Raw genomic sequence first — 17325 nt, 5'->3', positions numbered from 1 at the left:
TTCTTTGAAAAAAATGTTAAATATGGACGAAGGGAATATTAAATTAAAATGGATCTGATTTTGTCGGCAAGTGCCTGTTTTTTTGTTGTTAATATACTGCTTACACTGGCATCAATGTTAGTTTCTCTCAGTAATGCTAAAATGAAGGCCTTGTAACCAATACATTTAAAGGAGTGGGTGAATTTTAAATTGGGATAGAATAATCATTTATCACAGTTTTCTTTCTCTTTTTTAATTGATGTGTTTTTTTGTACAGATCAAAGTTTGTTAATTGATATTAAGAGACATTTAAAATAATTCATTTGGTGCTCACTGAGTAAATATTGCCGTTCTATATTTGAAACTAAAAGTAGCATTGAGCACTGGGGCTGGGGGATGGGTATTGTCATAACAGTAGAGACCCTCTGCTGAAACACTGCTGCTGCCATCCAGTGGAGACATACTATTGATAGAAACATATTTGCAACACAAATTGTTTGCCTTTGCAAACCACCATTTTCAATTTCATAGCATACGTCTGTGAACTTGTAATATATATATATATATATATATATATATATATATATATATATATATATATATATAGTAACTCAAAATAGCAACTACTGCAGTAGCATTTTAGTGGTTTAGTGAACACTTTTGCACTGTGTTTACTTTTCTTTCTACACATCTGAAGAAGGGCTTTTGCCTGAAACATCCTGAAATAAAAATTTTTTTTTTATTATTTAAATCTTTTGTGTACATCCCCCCCAAAAAACACTTTTTATTTTAGTACACAACCCTGCAGTTATACCTCCTTTCAAACATGTGTATCTGTGCCGAGCAGGGTTTTATAAGGGAACTTTTTTGATAACTCCACTTCATGTCAACAGGGTATCGCAGAACCAGGTGGGCCAGCACTTTACCTTTGTGCTTACAGACATTGACGGCAAACAGAGGTTTGGTTTTTGCCGACTAACATCCGGATGCAAGGTCTGCCTCTGTATTCTCAGGTATGTTAATATGCGTTTTTACTTCATTTGTGTTTAAAGTGACTACTTTCACCATCAGTAGATAGCAGAAAAAATAGGTTTTTACCAATCTGCAGAGAAGCCAGCATATAGTAGACTGCTCTGGTCATGCAACTCTGAGCAGGTGTTAAGTTTAATGTGAACAGTGGTTTTCAACCTTTTTTTTTTTTTTTTTTTTTAAATACCTTCAGTGGTGGTGTTAGTTTTTACAGTTAGTTTTAAAGAAACTATAGATTTGGCAAGTCTTATAATGTTTTATTTTGTCCAGCAAAGCCTCCTCTGGAAGATTTAGAATGAATATCATCTTGATTAAACTTGTTGTCTATGATTTTGCTGAGCCAAGACTGCTTTTGTTTTTTTTGCGTGGCTAGTGGCACTGAAGTGTGGCGGAGACAGTTCAGCGATAATTATGCAGAGTCCCAGTGCCAATTAGTAGATGGCTCCCCATTCTCTTCCATTGAGACTTACATTGTAATTCTGTTGACATACAATATATGCACTGCATTATGCATTCTGACTTGTTGTTTTTGTCATGGTTTTGTTCATTCATAATTGTATGTGGCCAAGTAGTACAGAGGGGTTACAAAGAACATGAATAAATGCATGTTTTATATGCAGTTATTATATTTTTAATTTAAAGTAAGTTAGGACCAAATTTTTTTTTTGTTTTTGTAGTGTGAATAAATTCTAAATGTTCTTTGTTAATTTGCACTGTTTATATTTAAGTAGTTATATTTCTAAAGCAAAACAAACAAAACAAAAATTATGAACTATATAATACAAAAAAGAATTCTATGAAGTTTATTAAAATCTTGTGTCCTCTGTATCCTGTATTGGGACCGTGTTTTGAAGCAAATACAAAGCTTGTCACAATTTTTTTTTTTTTTTTTTTTTTCTGATAGAATAATTAATTTTAATATGATTAAGCTCTAAGCAAGGGCCCTAAATATTTTTTTCCTTTAATTACAGAACTGAAAGTCGTTAAAACGGCTGCCTATTTGATTGTTGAAGTGTTGGGGCTATAAAATTGTCGCCTATGCTTACACAATGAAGTACCCTAATGAGTGGGACAGTTTTATACGGACAGGCCTTTGTAGTGCTGCAGCCTGACGGCAAGCTTGAAGTCCTTGGCCCCTTTAGGCAAAACCCTTTTAAATAAAGAATGTTTCAATTTTACACATTTTGTGTCATTGCCTCTGCAGTGAAAAAGTAGCCTCAAGACATCATAAGTTTCAGGATGGAAAAGCGGTTTCCGCTGTTTTATTGATTGCTTGGAGTTAGATTCCTGCTGGGAGTTCAGTTCTGTTAGTGGGACACTTAGCTGTTTAACAACAACAAAAAAAAAAACAGCGAGAACCAAACCATGAAACTTCAGCCTCGCAAGACATCTGAATCCGACTGCGAGCCGAGCCAGGGGCGGGGTTAAGGATTTTCGTCATTACATTGTGTCAGTCAGTACACTCCACAAAGACAAACAACAAACAACATCGTGGGCTGCAAGTGTGATGAGAGAAAAGTACAGCCTTAAGATGATGAGGAAGTGCAGACTCTAGTTTCTCTGTGGGCAGATAGAAGTGTTCAGGAAGACCTGAAGTCATGCATCAGAAATTAGAACGTTTATGCCTGAATTTCTGACGATTTGAAGCAAATAAACGTAGACCGTGGGTATTGTACACTTAACGCACACACTCAAAAAGACAAAATCAACAAACCAGGCTCTCCTTAACCGCACCGCGAGGGCTCGGTACGGACCCAGCGCGGCTCAGTTGTACAGTGGAAAAGGGGTATTAGTAGCACATGGTTACTTTTTATGACTGGTTGTAGCAAAGTGAGTAGACAGAACTGTATTCGGTACTAATCATGTAGCAAATGCATTTTAGTCATATTCATAGCTATAAGAAAGAATAATACATACTGTAGTACATAATACAAAATACATAATACAAAATACATAACTGCGTGTAGATCCTTACCAGTGCCAATTGCTCCCTCACCAATTCGTCAATGAGACGTGGGCCCTTCCCATCAAGGCACATCCCTCTCAACTCTGCTTCTCATGAGTTATTTGGATTATTACTACACATGAACAAATTATTTCTAAATGTGTGTGTGTTTTTTTTTAATATTTGTGAACTTAAACTGTTTGATTTACTGTAAATGTCCATGTTATGTTTTCTTTCTTAGATTTTTGCATATTCTGCATACTGTTTTACAATACTCAAAATTGACTATTTTACAGTACTCCCATTGGTTCAGAACTGCAGTTTTATATTATCTCCCACCATTGCTTGTGAGAGACAGCATATTGTGTTTTGGAAGATATACAGTATCATCAGATTTGCTGGCAGTAGAACCACAAATGGAAATGAGTAGGAGTGCGGATGTTTGTTTAAAATGTATTAAAAAAAAAAAATACTGAAATGTATGTTTTACAAGATAACAAATAAAATAAAAATGACCCTGCTTACCAAGTACCCCTCCCCTCGTGATGAGTAAATGCACAGTGTATAGAACATCAGTTTATCTTCCCATTTATTTTCCATTATGAGAGAGACTGGGAACCAACACTGACAGTGAAGACCGTTGTTTATAGCACCTTTCAGAAATGAAAAATGAAGGATTAAAAGTCAAGAGACATGTATTTAGAAACACATTTTAATCTCAATGCGGCGAAGATAAAGAATGATAATGGGGTAGATTGTAAGACTTTTCTGTGTACGTTTTTTTTTTAAGATAACATAAACAGGTTATTTGTAGATTTTATATTTTGTACATTTGTTAATGATTAATTCGTTCAAATTTAGAAGATTTTGTGTATTAATCTGGCTTACAAATGCATGATGAACCACAAAAAAACAGTTTTTGCCAATTAAGAATTTTACTGTTTTTTTTGTTTGTTTTTGTGTTTTTTTCAGGTTAATGGTGGTTCTGACTTTTAATTTATGTATTGTGATGAAATGTATGTGCATTTGCCTTTTAAAGACATTTCGTTCAATGCTGTTTTCTTGCAGTGAGTTAATTCCAGTCTACAAAGTGCCCATTGACCAATATTATAATGAAGATTGTACAATGCATATAAATGTGCACTGAAGCAGTACCATATGAATTGTATATATTTATTAGGCTTTGCATTTAAAATTTCCCCTAATAACTTTCAAGTTTGCATGTACAGTATTGCCTTTATGTTGGGGGAACCCCATGCATGGTGTCTTGCATACTAGCAGAACACAACTTTGCATTTTATGAATTCACTATTCCATTACAACTTTGTACTGTGGTCTGCTTAAAATGGAAATGATTATCATGCGGCTTAGTTTTACTGTTTTGTTTCTTTATACTTGGGTTTAGCATCTACCCAGTCTCAAGCTTAATGAGAAAATGTCCTATACTAATGGATTTAACTATAGTATGCTGTTTTTAAAGTATAATAATCAATTACACTTATAACTTTAAAGTCTGTTTCAAAGCTCTTTTCAAAATGGCCTCTCTTGTGCACTGGGGTTTGAGATCTGTCTTAAATCACTGCAGGAAGAGCGATTTTAAAAAACCAAAAACCAAAAAAAAACATAACAAGTGCTCTGGCTTTTCTGTTCCGTACCACATCAAGGATCATTATTGCTGTGTTACCCGTTTGACAACGTGTGCAATAAAACTTACACTATCCGTGCACTCGAGCGGCCATTTTAAAAACCGCTTTGAAACATACTTTAAAGTTATAAGTGTAAAAAGTTGTCAGGATGTTAACAATGAAAAGAAAAAAATTACAGGTAGGCTATTTAATAAACCTTAGTTTAAAACAGCCAAATAGGGCCTCATAAAAATACTTTTAATGGCTGTTTCCTAGACCCTGACCAATGCCGAGTCCACCATTGGTCATGGTCTGTAAAACCAGATCAAATGTAACATTAGGTAGTCCAAGATTAGTCCTTATCGGGGGGCCTGTGAAACCAGTTTCCAGTTCATAGTAGCATTGATGTTCTTCTACGTCCGCTTGAGACTCTTAACTAGTACAGTGATTATGAAGAAGTAATGAGTACTGTATCAGACACTAATGCTTAATTTTCAGAAACAATTGGTACATGACTGGCTTAAAATGCTGCCGATTTGTTAATATTTATACAAAACTTATCAGGATTCTGTTACCCTGCACAAGCTTACAAATACTGTACAGTCGCCTGAAATGATCCTTTTATACTTTATTTTTAAAGAAAAGACCAAATTGGCTTTTCTAATGAATTTGCCGTAATGTATGCGGCAGCATCTGCTTTTAGTTGTATAACAGGAAACATCTAACAAAAGCTGTTTTTAGGTTGCTTTGTGGCGCTATCAATGATCATTTTGGGCTGTTGAAAATCATTATTTTGAATAATGTTCCACCACTGCATGCTTATTAGGGTGATGAAACTATTTATATTCAGTTGCATTTTTGTTATTTATATGCGTTAGGGAGATTAATAAAACATAATGGCTTTCAATGATTTGTCCCTTTTAAATATGAACACAACTAATGTTGCCTTTGTGATCCAGTCTAGGACAAAATAAAAGTATAATTTGGTACAGTACTGGTAAACCCACTATGAGAGTGCCACACTAAAGCAATGTAGTGTTGTTGTTGTTATTATTATTATTATTATTATTATTATTATTATTATTATTAATAATAATAATAATAATAATAATAATAATAATAATAATAATAATTATTTATTTTAATCAATTGCATCTGTTTTTAAACAATGTGTTTTTAATTTTTTCAGTTACCTCCCTTGGTTTGAGATTTACTATAAGCTGTTAAATACTCTGGCAGACAATTTTACAAATCAACAGGTGAGTTACTTTTTAAGGAGTAAAAAAATGTTCTAAATGTAAAACTAACTTTTATGCTTATCTTTTTTTCAAGGATAAGTGAAACTGTATGTACAGTAAACACTGAAGATAGAGTTAGGCAGTCAAATAGGTTTAGACATTCTGTCTTCTCTGCTGTCCATACTGTAGGTGGTCAGAATTAGAGGTCTGCTCGGGCCTAAATTTAAAACCCGATCTGAACCCGACCAAACAAAATCTGAACCCGACCCGAGCCCAGGACCTTTGAAATATTTGCATACCCGACCCGACCCGGCCATCTCCGCAAATATATTCCTAACATACGCTATTGCAACCAAGTACCTTCAGTGTAGAGTATTTCTGGTTTCCAGATAAAATGTAAAAAAACAGGCTTCTTGAAAACTTTGTTACCATAAATAGCCACACAGTAGATGCTCTTGCAAATTCGCATACTAATTTTGGACAAGCCTATATCCTATCCAAACCGCTAAAGTAACATCCAAAAACAAATATTACACCATAACTATGGCTTTTAAAACAGCCACAGGACGAATACATCACTTATCAGTGTGCTGCTGCAGAGGTGAATTTCCCATCTTTTTGCTGTCATGTTTCAGTAATATCTTGCATTGTACAAAGCCACATGGACTTTTATTATTGCTGAATACAACAATGTTGTAATGTGTCCAAACAGTGGATTTAGACGTACCCTTTCCAGCAACAGAACATTCCACTGCTGCACATTCTGCTGTTGATAGTGGGTTTTTTTTTGTTTTTTTTTAATCCATCAATTTATATACAGATGAATTATGCCTGCACAGCAATCTTGATATAAAGCAGGTCATGATATAAACCGAGTTTCACGTTTGCCCATGACAGCACATTACAAGAGATAAAAATAACTAACAGTGAATTAAAGAGCAGTGTTTTAATACTGTACATTTAGTCGTTTTTACATTTAAACAAATGCATATAGTTTACTACAGGACAAATATGTTTTGTATCATTAACTGGAACAAAACAGTTTGTGTCGTTATCTAATAAAGGCATGAATTGTCGACGATAAGAGCTATCAATTAGGCACTTTTTTTTTTTTTTTGTCCATTTGTATGACTTAAAATTTGGTTGGTGTTTTGCAACTGAACTGTATCCCGTTAAGACCGCCCACGCAAAACATTTGTTAACAGGCTGCACAGTTTATCAGCCAAGATGATTATTGGTTGTTAGTTGCGTTAGAAATGAATTATATCCTGTGGTTACTTAGTAAAGCCAGGCTACGCAGCATTTGACAGGCTGCACAAAACGAATAAGCGGGTTTGTGAGACGGTGCATGGCGAGTGGTTTTTCAAAAATCGTGAAGCAGAAAGTGAGTTTTAGGAAGCACTTGCACACAAAGGAAGAAAAAAATACTCACTTAAAATTAAAAATGCCATAGTCCACTCACTGATAACACTAAATCGACTCGACCCGACTCCAAACCATAATATATAAACTACACCCGACCCGTACCCGTCCTGTTGGGCTCGGGTAGGGTAGCAAGGCTCTAGTCAGAATTACTTTTTTTTAGAAAATATACAGGGGGAAAATGTTATGTCTCAAGAAACATCTTGGAACATAAATAAAAAATAATAAAAAAATAAATTGTTTGTCCATGATCATTAGCAGCTTACATTGCAGAAATGTTGACTTGATGAGCCAGCATTTATCATCCATGAAAGAAATATCCTGAAAGCCCTACTTGTGCTATCAGTGTGCTGTCATGTAGCAATATTAAAAAGCTGCTGAGAACACAGTGCAGGGGGGGTGTCAGGGTTCTTGTACAAATAAATCTCAGGCTAAGTATGTGCAGAGTGTCAGGGTACAGGAAACTCTGGATGATACGATGATGTTTGAACCCTATTCCCCATTGCTGTTGGGCCAGTGCTGGATTCATGCACAATGCAGTGTCGATGGAAAAAATGATTTTGCCACCACATACAAACTGTTAGCAGACTTTCTTCAAGTCTATCAGTCAGTTCTCAAATGGTTGGATAAAGATACACGGACATCTCTCCTTATCTTGGTTGTCTGTTTAATTCACTCAGTTTGAAGACTTGGTACTGACAAAAGAAGTACTGTACTGTCTACAAGACCATTTGTTTGACTTTTACTAAGAGCACTGTGATGCAGTTTGAAATTATGCAACCTAAATGCAAAAAATATAAACAGTTCATCAAAAACATTTAAAATTGGCCTTATACTGTATGTGACAGGTCCACTTTGGTGTGTAGGTTATTTTTTGTTACCTTAGTTTTAGAAAGATGATGACAGATGATTCAAGACAAGGCCAGTAGAGGTTAATGAAGTGTTTCCTCAGACTGTTCTGTTGGCTGAATCTGTGTACTAAACTTTCAGTGCAGGTGCCTGTATCATCGTCATCACAGTTCCACCACCATTCACATAAAAAATGTGCTTTTAAGAATACTTAACAAATCATTTGTCAGCATTTATTTGTGCACAGATAAGTCATCTTTTGTCTCTAGGTACTAAGCAGCATATTTACTAAATAATTACTTACTCGCCAAAGGAAAGATAATCTGATGCTGCTGTTGGATTGCAATTTTAACTCTCATAATGCTGTTCATTGTGAAATCAGCATGCATGTCAGCAGGCCACAGATCTTTTTGCTTTTCCTCTTGTTGAATGTGTCATGAAATAAATATTTACAAACAGCAGCCACCCATTTACATATTATTTTTGTGTCCTTCCTACAGGAAAATGACTTGAATGATATGCTAAAATCATTGTACAGCTACCCGGTGCCAAAGCCAAACACTTCTGTCAATCTCAGCGTGGTAGGTATTAACAGAGCAGCTGAAAGCTGACATTTTGTTTTGAAATAGAAGTGGGTTTAATAGCTTTAGTATCAGATAAGCAGTAACTGGACATTGTTATCCGAATGGGTACTTTGATGACTCATCATGTTCTCATGTAATTGTGGCTCAACGTGTTTTTACAGCAGTCTGTCTGTTATTTGGTGTGTAGATACTGATGAAGTTGAACCTTTAGCTTTACAGTAAGAATGGCCTTTGGACAGAATGAGCTGTTTGTTTGCATTTCCTTAAGCTTTATAACAGTTGATACTTGTAACCCTCAATAGAGGACCGGTGAATCAAACTGTGTGATAGATAATATATTGTGCAGTTTGGCTAAAAAAAGCTTACAAAATGTACCAAATGTTTTGGCCTAAATAACTGATAAGGGTGTCTACTAAGAAATTAATAATAATAATAATAATAATAATAATAATAATAATAATAATAATAATAATAATATTGTTTTACCAAATTTGCCATTTCAACAAAGCATGGAGACCAGGCAACCTCTATAACGCTTTGGCTGCATTATGGATTCTTTTAAGAAATAATGTGGGGGATTATTTTATGTGCCCATACTAAACTAATTCTATAGTTGCTACAAAACTATCAGACAATAACTGTACATATATACCTACAGTACAATGACGTGGGTCTCCTTGTCTCATTGTTACAATGCAATACTACATTATCTTTCCACCCAACATTTTTTTTTTTTTAAATCCAGATTTTCTATGCAAATCTCTTTTAGTAAGCCTGATTGATAGGCCAAGTCTGTTTTTATCAGGGACTGCAAATAGTTTTATGTGGGGTAACTGAAAGAACTGGTAGGGAAAGTCATATTCAGAGTGGTAAATCACTTGAAGGGAGCCAGCTGTGTGTGTCTTAATCAAGACTTTCAAATTTAAAAAGAAACCAAGGTTGCTCATACAGTCAGGAAGCCAACCACTGAGCAACTTGCCTTATAAACTACTATAAAACTCCCAACTAGTTTCTGGCTCAAACCTTTAATGCACTTTAAAATAGATAAAAAATCCTAACATGTCAAATGAAGGTCATTACAGATACACAGGATCATGAGGGTGCTATTTTATGGGTAAAGTACACATTAAATGCATTTATATACAAGTCCCCTTTTAAACTCTTAGTGAATGGGAAGAGTAAAAGGTTTGTCATGTCTCTTTTTTCTTTTGGAGTGAATTTTCGATTTATTGTGAACATTTAACTTTTTTTTCCTCATACTGTAAAAGAATGAACAGTTGTTCTTTGCCACTGGGCAAGCTCTGAAAGATCAGCAAAGCCAGCTGCCGGTGAGTCAAATAAGAATATCTGAAGAAAATCAAAAACTAATAGAAGAACTAATCACCGGGGAATATTTTGATTCTAATAATCTTTCTTCTCTTTTATATATGAATAAAAAAATGATGTTCTTTGGGGTTTTGCTTCTTGAACTTTGCAAATTAATACTGTACTACTTTATTCTCTTTTTGTTTAGTTTTGATAAAACTTATGTGCTCTCTCCCAAAGCTACTGTACTGTTCTTTAATTCATTTAGTTTCATTTCCCAGCTCATTTTAACCTACATTTTTCTCTTACCTCCATATATTTGTGCATTTTATTGTTATATCCTGTTACATTTCACATACTGTAAATCTGCACTAACACAAATGTGCCTTGTGATGTAACTTACGTTTTGCAGCGTATTAAGATATATTGAGCTTTCTAGTACATTTTGGGTTTTGCTCTGAAGTCAAATGCATGTGCTGACCAATACCATTCTCTTAGAATTCCCTTAGTACATTTTTATGCACCTTTCTTAGAATCTAACAGTATGTACAGTATGTGTTAAAAGTTGCATGCTCTAATTTCTATACCATCAATTCATATCTTCCGGTGGTTGGTTTCCTTTTATCTATACATTTACTACATTTACATCCTACTAGCCAGGAAGAGCCCACAATAAACGTGTTTGTTGTTTTAAACAAGTTCAGTACAGTAAGAGATAGGAAAGCACGAAATACTTGTAATTTATCATCCAATTCAGCTAAAAAATTACTTTAAAAACTTTAAGGACAAAAGCTTAAACGAATACACTAAGGTAATGGGGCCCCCACTTTGCTCCTGAAATGGTTAGATATTCCATTCTGTTTAACTATAATTCATACATTTAAGATGTTTTGAATAGGAATGTTTAATGTGGTTATATAACAAAAGTTACTATAAATACTATAAAGAGCAGATGTTGAACTGTACTTTCAGATTATATTGAAAAACAGTCTTTGATAGTGATTTTATTTTTTTCAATAACATGTCCTTACTGGGATGTAATGGGAGTGTACATCCGAATGTCAGTTTTTACCCAGCCATCCAATTGTAATAACACGTGGTGTAGGAATTCTTTAGACTCTAGCACATGGTGACCTATTTTCTCAAAGTTTTGACAGCTGATTGCCTGAGCTATTCAAGGCTACATCTTGGGACCCACTTGTTCTGTTTGCTCTGAAGAGCTAGCTTTTACTATGCTAACATAACTTTCTCAAGGGAGCGTGTGTTTGAAACAAAACAGTAGATGTATTAATAAGTATCTGATGGCACTGGAACTTTTTTTTTTTTTCTTTTTCAAAAGCTAATTATTATGGACTTGCCCCCTTTCGCCCTGGTGGAAGACTTGATCAATGTCAAGCTCTAGCATGTGTCCTAACCATCCACATGTGTATTCCTAGTGACCCAAAGAGCCTGTAAGAGATAACATTTTGCTAGGGCCCCTCCCAGATTTGACTAATCACAGGTTGATCTATGGGGGCGTTTCCATGTGTGTTCTAATTTTACTCGAGACATTGTGCTTGAGCCAAATGAAAAATGGCCCTATACATTTGGGGTTTATTTTTTTGGCCACAAACCTGATCTTATCGAGCTGTTCTCCCAAACGTGCACACGCATTGCCACTTAAAACACATGGAAACTCCCCCCCATGTGATGCCGTCAGAGAAGCTGTGCCCGATTCGGTGGCTAGCCCATCACACATATGCTTTCCCAACCATCTACTGTTTCTGCCCAGTTTTACAGCTGGGTGTGACTGAGGAACAAAAAGGTTTAAAGACTTGCTCTCGGTGGGGTGTGAGAAGGTTCAGGATTTTTTTTTTTTTTTAAATGAACCGTGTACGATTTATAATTAACTTGAAGCAAACCTTACTGCTGACACCTCCTGGCATGTCGGTGTCTAGGAAGGGGGCCAGAATCCAACAAGTTTGAGAACCACTACTTTAGTCCTTTACTCCAAACATTTGACCATACTACCTTCTTTTGCCGGTGGTGGGATAATATAATGTAATCATCGATAATGGTTTTTTCGTAGTGCAATTGACAATAGATGCTTAGCTAGTGAATGACTTGCTCTTGACTTTTTGTTGTTTTTGTGTATTCTTATAGCATTCATACTTCATTACTCCCGATATCAATGGACTTCCGACAATACCTGAAAGTGTGAGTTTAATGTACAGAGTTTCCACATTTTGAATGGTTGTTCATTTTAATATATATGAAATAACAATTTAACAGGCATATTTTTTAATGAGATTTCTTAATAGGTTGCTTAATACCTTTTGTAAAATAAAACATATTTTTATTATTGTCATTATGTATTTATGTTTATGCATTTATTTTTTTACAACTTGTGTGTTGGTTTGTGTATAGCCTCATAATACTTAATAAGATATATGCCCCTGTATGTTGAAATGTAAAGATTAATGTAAACTAAAAATTCTTCTGCAGAGAAATCTGACTGAGTATTTTGTTGCTGTGGATGTGAACAACATGTTGCAGCTTTACGCCAGTATGATGCACGAACGACGAATCATTATTACCTCAAGCAAGCTAAGCACTGTAAGTACTTTAATTTCTCAGGTACTTGAAATTTGAAAAGACCTGTGCAAATAACGTTCTTATTGCACGGACACATTTTAAGCACTCTCTCACACAAAAGGTCTGTTCACATAAGTCGTTGAATTATTCTGCGTATTGGATGAAATGTTGTGAGGTTAAGATTAGAGTTCTTTTGACTCTACTTCATTTGAATGCCTTGTGGGCCCTAGAAAAGATCCATTTAAGGCTATTACAGGTTCTTTATTATTCTCTAAAGCAACTTGAACAAGTTATGGTGGGAGAGGGTTGTCAGGAGGTAGGAAAATAGCCTCTGGCTGATAATAAGTAGGTTCATCTTTGTTACACTGCAGTGCCTTGGCAAGAATATTCAGTTATAATATCTGTTTGAATAGCTCAGGAAGATGTTAATATCTTACAGCACAAAGGTTGTTTTTTCCTGCTATTTTAAAGGGGCAAAAGTCATTGAAATACGCATTTTTTTTAGTATAGTATTTTTAAGCCTTTGTTTTGGATGCTGTGGCTAGAACATGGTGTTAAAATGTTTTTTATTTATTTATTTATTTATTTATTTATTTATTTATTTATTTATGTTGTTAAAGCATTTTATATTTTAATTTTAAACAGTAATTGTAATTGATTTTGTGACTTACTATTTATATATACTGTATTTTTTAAATTGCTGAAAACAATCAATATTTAATATTGAATACCAAATCAATGGTTAAAAAGAGCAGTTTACTGTTAACCCTTTATAAACTGGGGAAGGTGGACTGCATTTTTTACATGCTTGTTTTTTAAAAAAAACGTTGAACTTATATTGAACTTTCTTTAGTGTTGGGCAATAGTTGAAATGACTGATAAGTGTGATGTTGTTCTTGCAAACAGTTACAAATTAAGTAAAAGCTGGTATTAAAACAATTCTTTCCTTATGCTAATGTTACTTTCACCTTCATAGTTTGAAAAATGTTTTCCTGAAAACTTTCAACAAGAAAACAAGACTTTAGTTTTCAAAAGCAATACTGGCAATGTGTGAACTATACAGCTATGGCCAAAAGTTTTGCCAAAAGTTATCACCCTATAAAGTTGAATGAAACCTGCTGAATAATGTTCACATATTGAATTACATACCGCTTTGTAGTTTTCCATATACTTAATGAAAAACTGACAAATTGACATTTCTAAATCTAACATGAAATACTGTATTACTATTATGGCTTTCGATAGACTTTTTTTCCCAATATAATTTAATTGTTTCTTTGACTGATGTTAAATTAAAGGTCAAAATGTATGTTCATACAGTTTTTTTTTTTTTTTTAAATGATGTCTGAATCCTAAAATTCTAGGTGATGCAAAACTTTTGGCCACAGTTGTACACGACTATGATTGTAGTGCTTCATTGATTTTTGTTATAGAATGTTTTGTTGCTGCTCTTAAATTACCAGGTACTTTTGTCTCCCTACATAGTTTCTGTCAAGAACCATGTACTGTAAAGGGAGTTGTCTCTTATCTGGGAGGTTGACTCCAGTCCAAATGTTTATGACAGTTCATGGAGAGCGGGGTAGTGATGTCATCTCGGCTCTATCTCTCCTGTTCCAGTTCACTATCTCAGGGCAGTGTTAGCGATAGGCAAGACAGGATTCAAGGTTTCCTCTAGGATTTTCTTCGTAGGAGGGTATAAATTACTCAATCTCAGAGAAATTTCCCCTATTTAATTCATCATGACCAATGGGGTATTAAGTAGTAAAATACTGACCTTGGTTTTTTTTTTTTTTTTTTTGGTAGGCAGATAAAAATACATATTATTCTTACATTTATTAAATATTTATTCAATAGTGAAATGCACTAATTGAATATTGCAGTTATTTGCTTTATTATTGAATATAATATAAACATCCATCAATCAAATATAACGCCCCCCACGCACACCTACCCTGAGCAAAGAGGCAGCTTATTGAAAAGTGTGTTTTATTTAAAATTATATTTCAGAATTAACAAAAATGTTGCTTTACTATAGATGCTAAAATGATATGCCTTATGCTACATTTAAATTTTGTAGAGTTGCATATATTATACACAATAGTATATTATACTTTACAGTGGAATCCCTCTAGTAAGACCACCAATGGGAGTGAAATGGTCTTAATAGAGGATCTTTAGACTGTTTCCATTTTGAAAGGGACATACAGTAGAGCAGGGTCTTTATAGTGAGCTGGTCATTAGACTTTTTTTCTGTAATTTTGTATTTGCACTTTTTCATGTACTATCTTGATTACAAAATAGGATTATATTGTATCACAAGGAGGGATAGCCATTTGGTGTCTCAAGACTTAAGTTGTAAGCAGAACTGACATTATTTTGCACATTTAAAATTAGTTCAGGCATTTACATTTAAGATGCTTCTATTTTTTTTTTTATATTACTGAATTGCACTTTCTATTGTGTGATAAAGATAGGATATCACATTATAGTTTCGTACTTCATATAATTCAGTGAAACCAAAATAGTTTGTAGAACAGTATTCAGTCTGTTGGGGTTTTGTCCAGCCAGACCTGCTGTAGTTGTTCCAGTGAGCTGCTTGGAGGAGAGGAGATGTGCATATATTATGCATGCTGCAGGCAAGCCCTGTGTGTTTAGGCCCCCAGTGAACCTGCTGTGCCAGTCTACCAGAACATCACTCCATACTCGCCTGTATTCAAAGCAAAGGAATAAATCATGATTTTACAACAATGCATCAGTTGACTTATTGCTGTTTTGTGACCAGAGGTAAGAAGTACCACTGTTTTAAAGCCATGTCATTGGCTCTCAAGTCAACCAAGCGTGCAGGCTTGTCATATGCTTTGTATAATTGTACCACACCAGACTTTCTCTAACTAGTCAACTGGGGCCGTACATTTCATATCTGAGACCCCGGCTGGCCTGTGTCTGACAGGAGCCTTCTCATCATCCTGTCAGTGTTATGCTAACAAGAGCAGATCCTTCATGTCTTGCAGTGGTAGCCAGAGAGGTTGCTTTGGTTTTAGTTATTCTGTTTTGAAGTGTATTGTCTACATTGTTTTACCAAACACCACTATTGATTTAAAAGTCATTTGTTTCAACCCACACCCCCTTGCTTCCTTTGCTTGGGTGTGTTTTTGTTGGTTTCTTCTTCCAGATGCCACTGACATGTAACTGGTACACCTGTGCAGTTTTTAACTTTACACCAGGCGATTGTCAAGGGAATTGGAAAGAACGGCAGTAATTGGAGTTTAAAAAAAAAACAGCTCTGAGGAAGCCTCTTGCACGTTCATGAGTTCAAATGACTGCTGCATTGTCATCTGTGTCAGAAGCAATTACCTCTGGTTTGATTTAGCTAAAATCAAGGTGATGTGTCTTTTTACCTTTGTTTTGAGAGAGTAGAAAGCTGTGTTTTTTTTCTTCAAATTATAAAATCTAGCAATACACTTCGTTAGAAACCATATTTAATTTTAAATTAATGCTTATTTATTGGGTTAGATGGTTTTTTTTTTTTTTTTCTCTCAGTACTTTAATAACTTGAAAAAGCAGCAAGGACAATGGTGACAGATTTAGTGAAAGGACATCTTCATGTTAATGGAAACATGTCTCGTTGTATATCATTTTTGCATTGACGATGTAAAGAAAAGTTGATATTGTGCATTTGTCAACTGTTTATGTCCTAGCAATAAAAAATAGGTGTGGCACCTTGTAAAACTTTAGTGTTACATGAAAACTTTTAGGACAATTTAACAGCTTTCAGCAAGTGGTGATGTGTGTTTGTAACTCTTGTGAAGATATTTCTAACTATAATTCTGTTTTGGTTTAATATTACTCATTAAGAATCTGTCCCCATCAGTGTTGTCAGTTCTCGATTGTCACGCACTCACTTAAAACGTTTCCGACGTTGTCACTTTGGAGATTACTTCTAGTACTCCAACCACAATCTACAATATGACATTTTTAGGCCCATTTTTACTTTATTTTTTAACCTTTTTGTTTGTTCATGCTCCTGTTTAATGTTACTGAATGTTTATTTGCATATGGTCATACCTTAGTGTTTCTTTTTATGTTGGATAAATCCCCAACAGTTTAATTAACTCACTGAAAGATAATTATTTTATGCTACAATTGTATTACCATATTGAATGTTAATCTAAAAGTCTATTATCATACTTGTATTCCATGCTTATATTCTTCTGCATATAGACCTCCAAATAGACCCTGTCAGCCACTTGCTTGTGGCATTCATTATTTTTTAGGTATGTTCATATTTAATGGCTTCCATTCAAGGTATTCTCCTTGTTGAGCCCTAAAGAAGCATTGCTTTTTTTTCAGCAACAGGTATAAGGAGCTGTGCTACAGTTTTTCAGTCGGTTTGACAGTAACTATTACTGCGGTGCTCCAAAATGCTACAATATGTGAATTTGTATCTCTTCACAGCAAAGGAGTGAAAAATCTGACATTATAATTTGCTTTTAAACTTTTATCTTCCTTTTCATACCCTTTCAGAGATCCCAAATCTCTTTTAAACTTCTAAATAAATCAAACCAATTGGGCTTTGCCTAGAGGCCTTGTTGAAATAATTGGAGTTGGATGCCCAAGTTTTCTGAGCCATTACATCATGGTACCGGCTGCTGAAAGGTTTTTTCCTTGGGGATCGAGACAGCAGCTTGTTGGCACCATCAGTGTAAAGCAGTTTAAATTTGGCTGACTGCTTTTTTGCAAGAATCGCATTGGGGTTCAATTATAGACAAATCAAG

The 17325-nt window shown here is 34.8% G+C and overlaps 1 protein-coding gene across 2 annotated transcripts in view; it reads left to right on the top strand.

Annotated features, from left to right (window-relative positions):
* The window catches only part of LOC117416863 (DENN domain-containing protein 1B), a 100446-nt gene that overhangs the window by 44038 nt on the left and 39083 nt on the right, over window positions 1-17325 (top strand). The window contains exons 5-10 of one of the 2 annotated variants that reach the window (XM_034028303.3): window positions 873-992; window positions 5768-5837; window positions 8588-8668; window positions 9940-9999; window positions 12119-12172; window positions 12461-12571. In XM_034028303.3, the coding sequence (XP_033884194.3) occupies window positions 873-992; window positions 5768-5837; window positions 8588-8668; window positions 9940-9999; window positions 12119-12172; window positions 12461-12571 (496 nt within the window). The remainder of the gene's footprint in view (window positions 1-872; window positions 993-5767; window positions 5838-8587; window positions 8669-9939; window positions 10000-12118; window positions 12173-12460; window positions 12572-17325) is intronic. The other variant, XM_034028305.3, reaches the window with a different exon arrangement.

This window comes from Acipenser ruthenus, chromosome 12 (genome assembly GCF_902713425.1).
Source record: "Acipenser ruthenus chromosome 12, fAciRut3.2 maternal haplotype, whole genome shotgun sequence".
Lineage (NCBI taxonomy): Eukaryota > Metazoa > Chordata > Actinopteri > Acipenseriformes > Acipenseridae > Acipenser > Acipenser ruthenus.
This window is presented reverse-complemented; position numbering and strand designations above follow the sequence as displayed.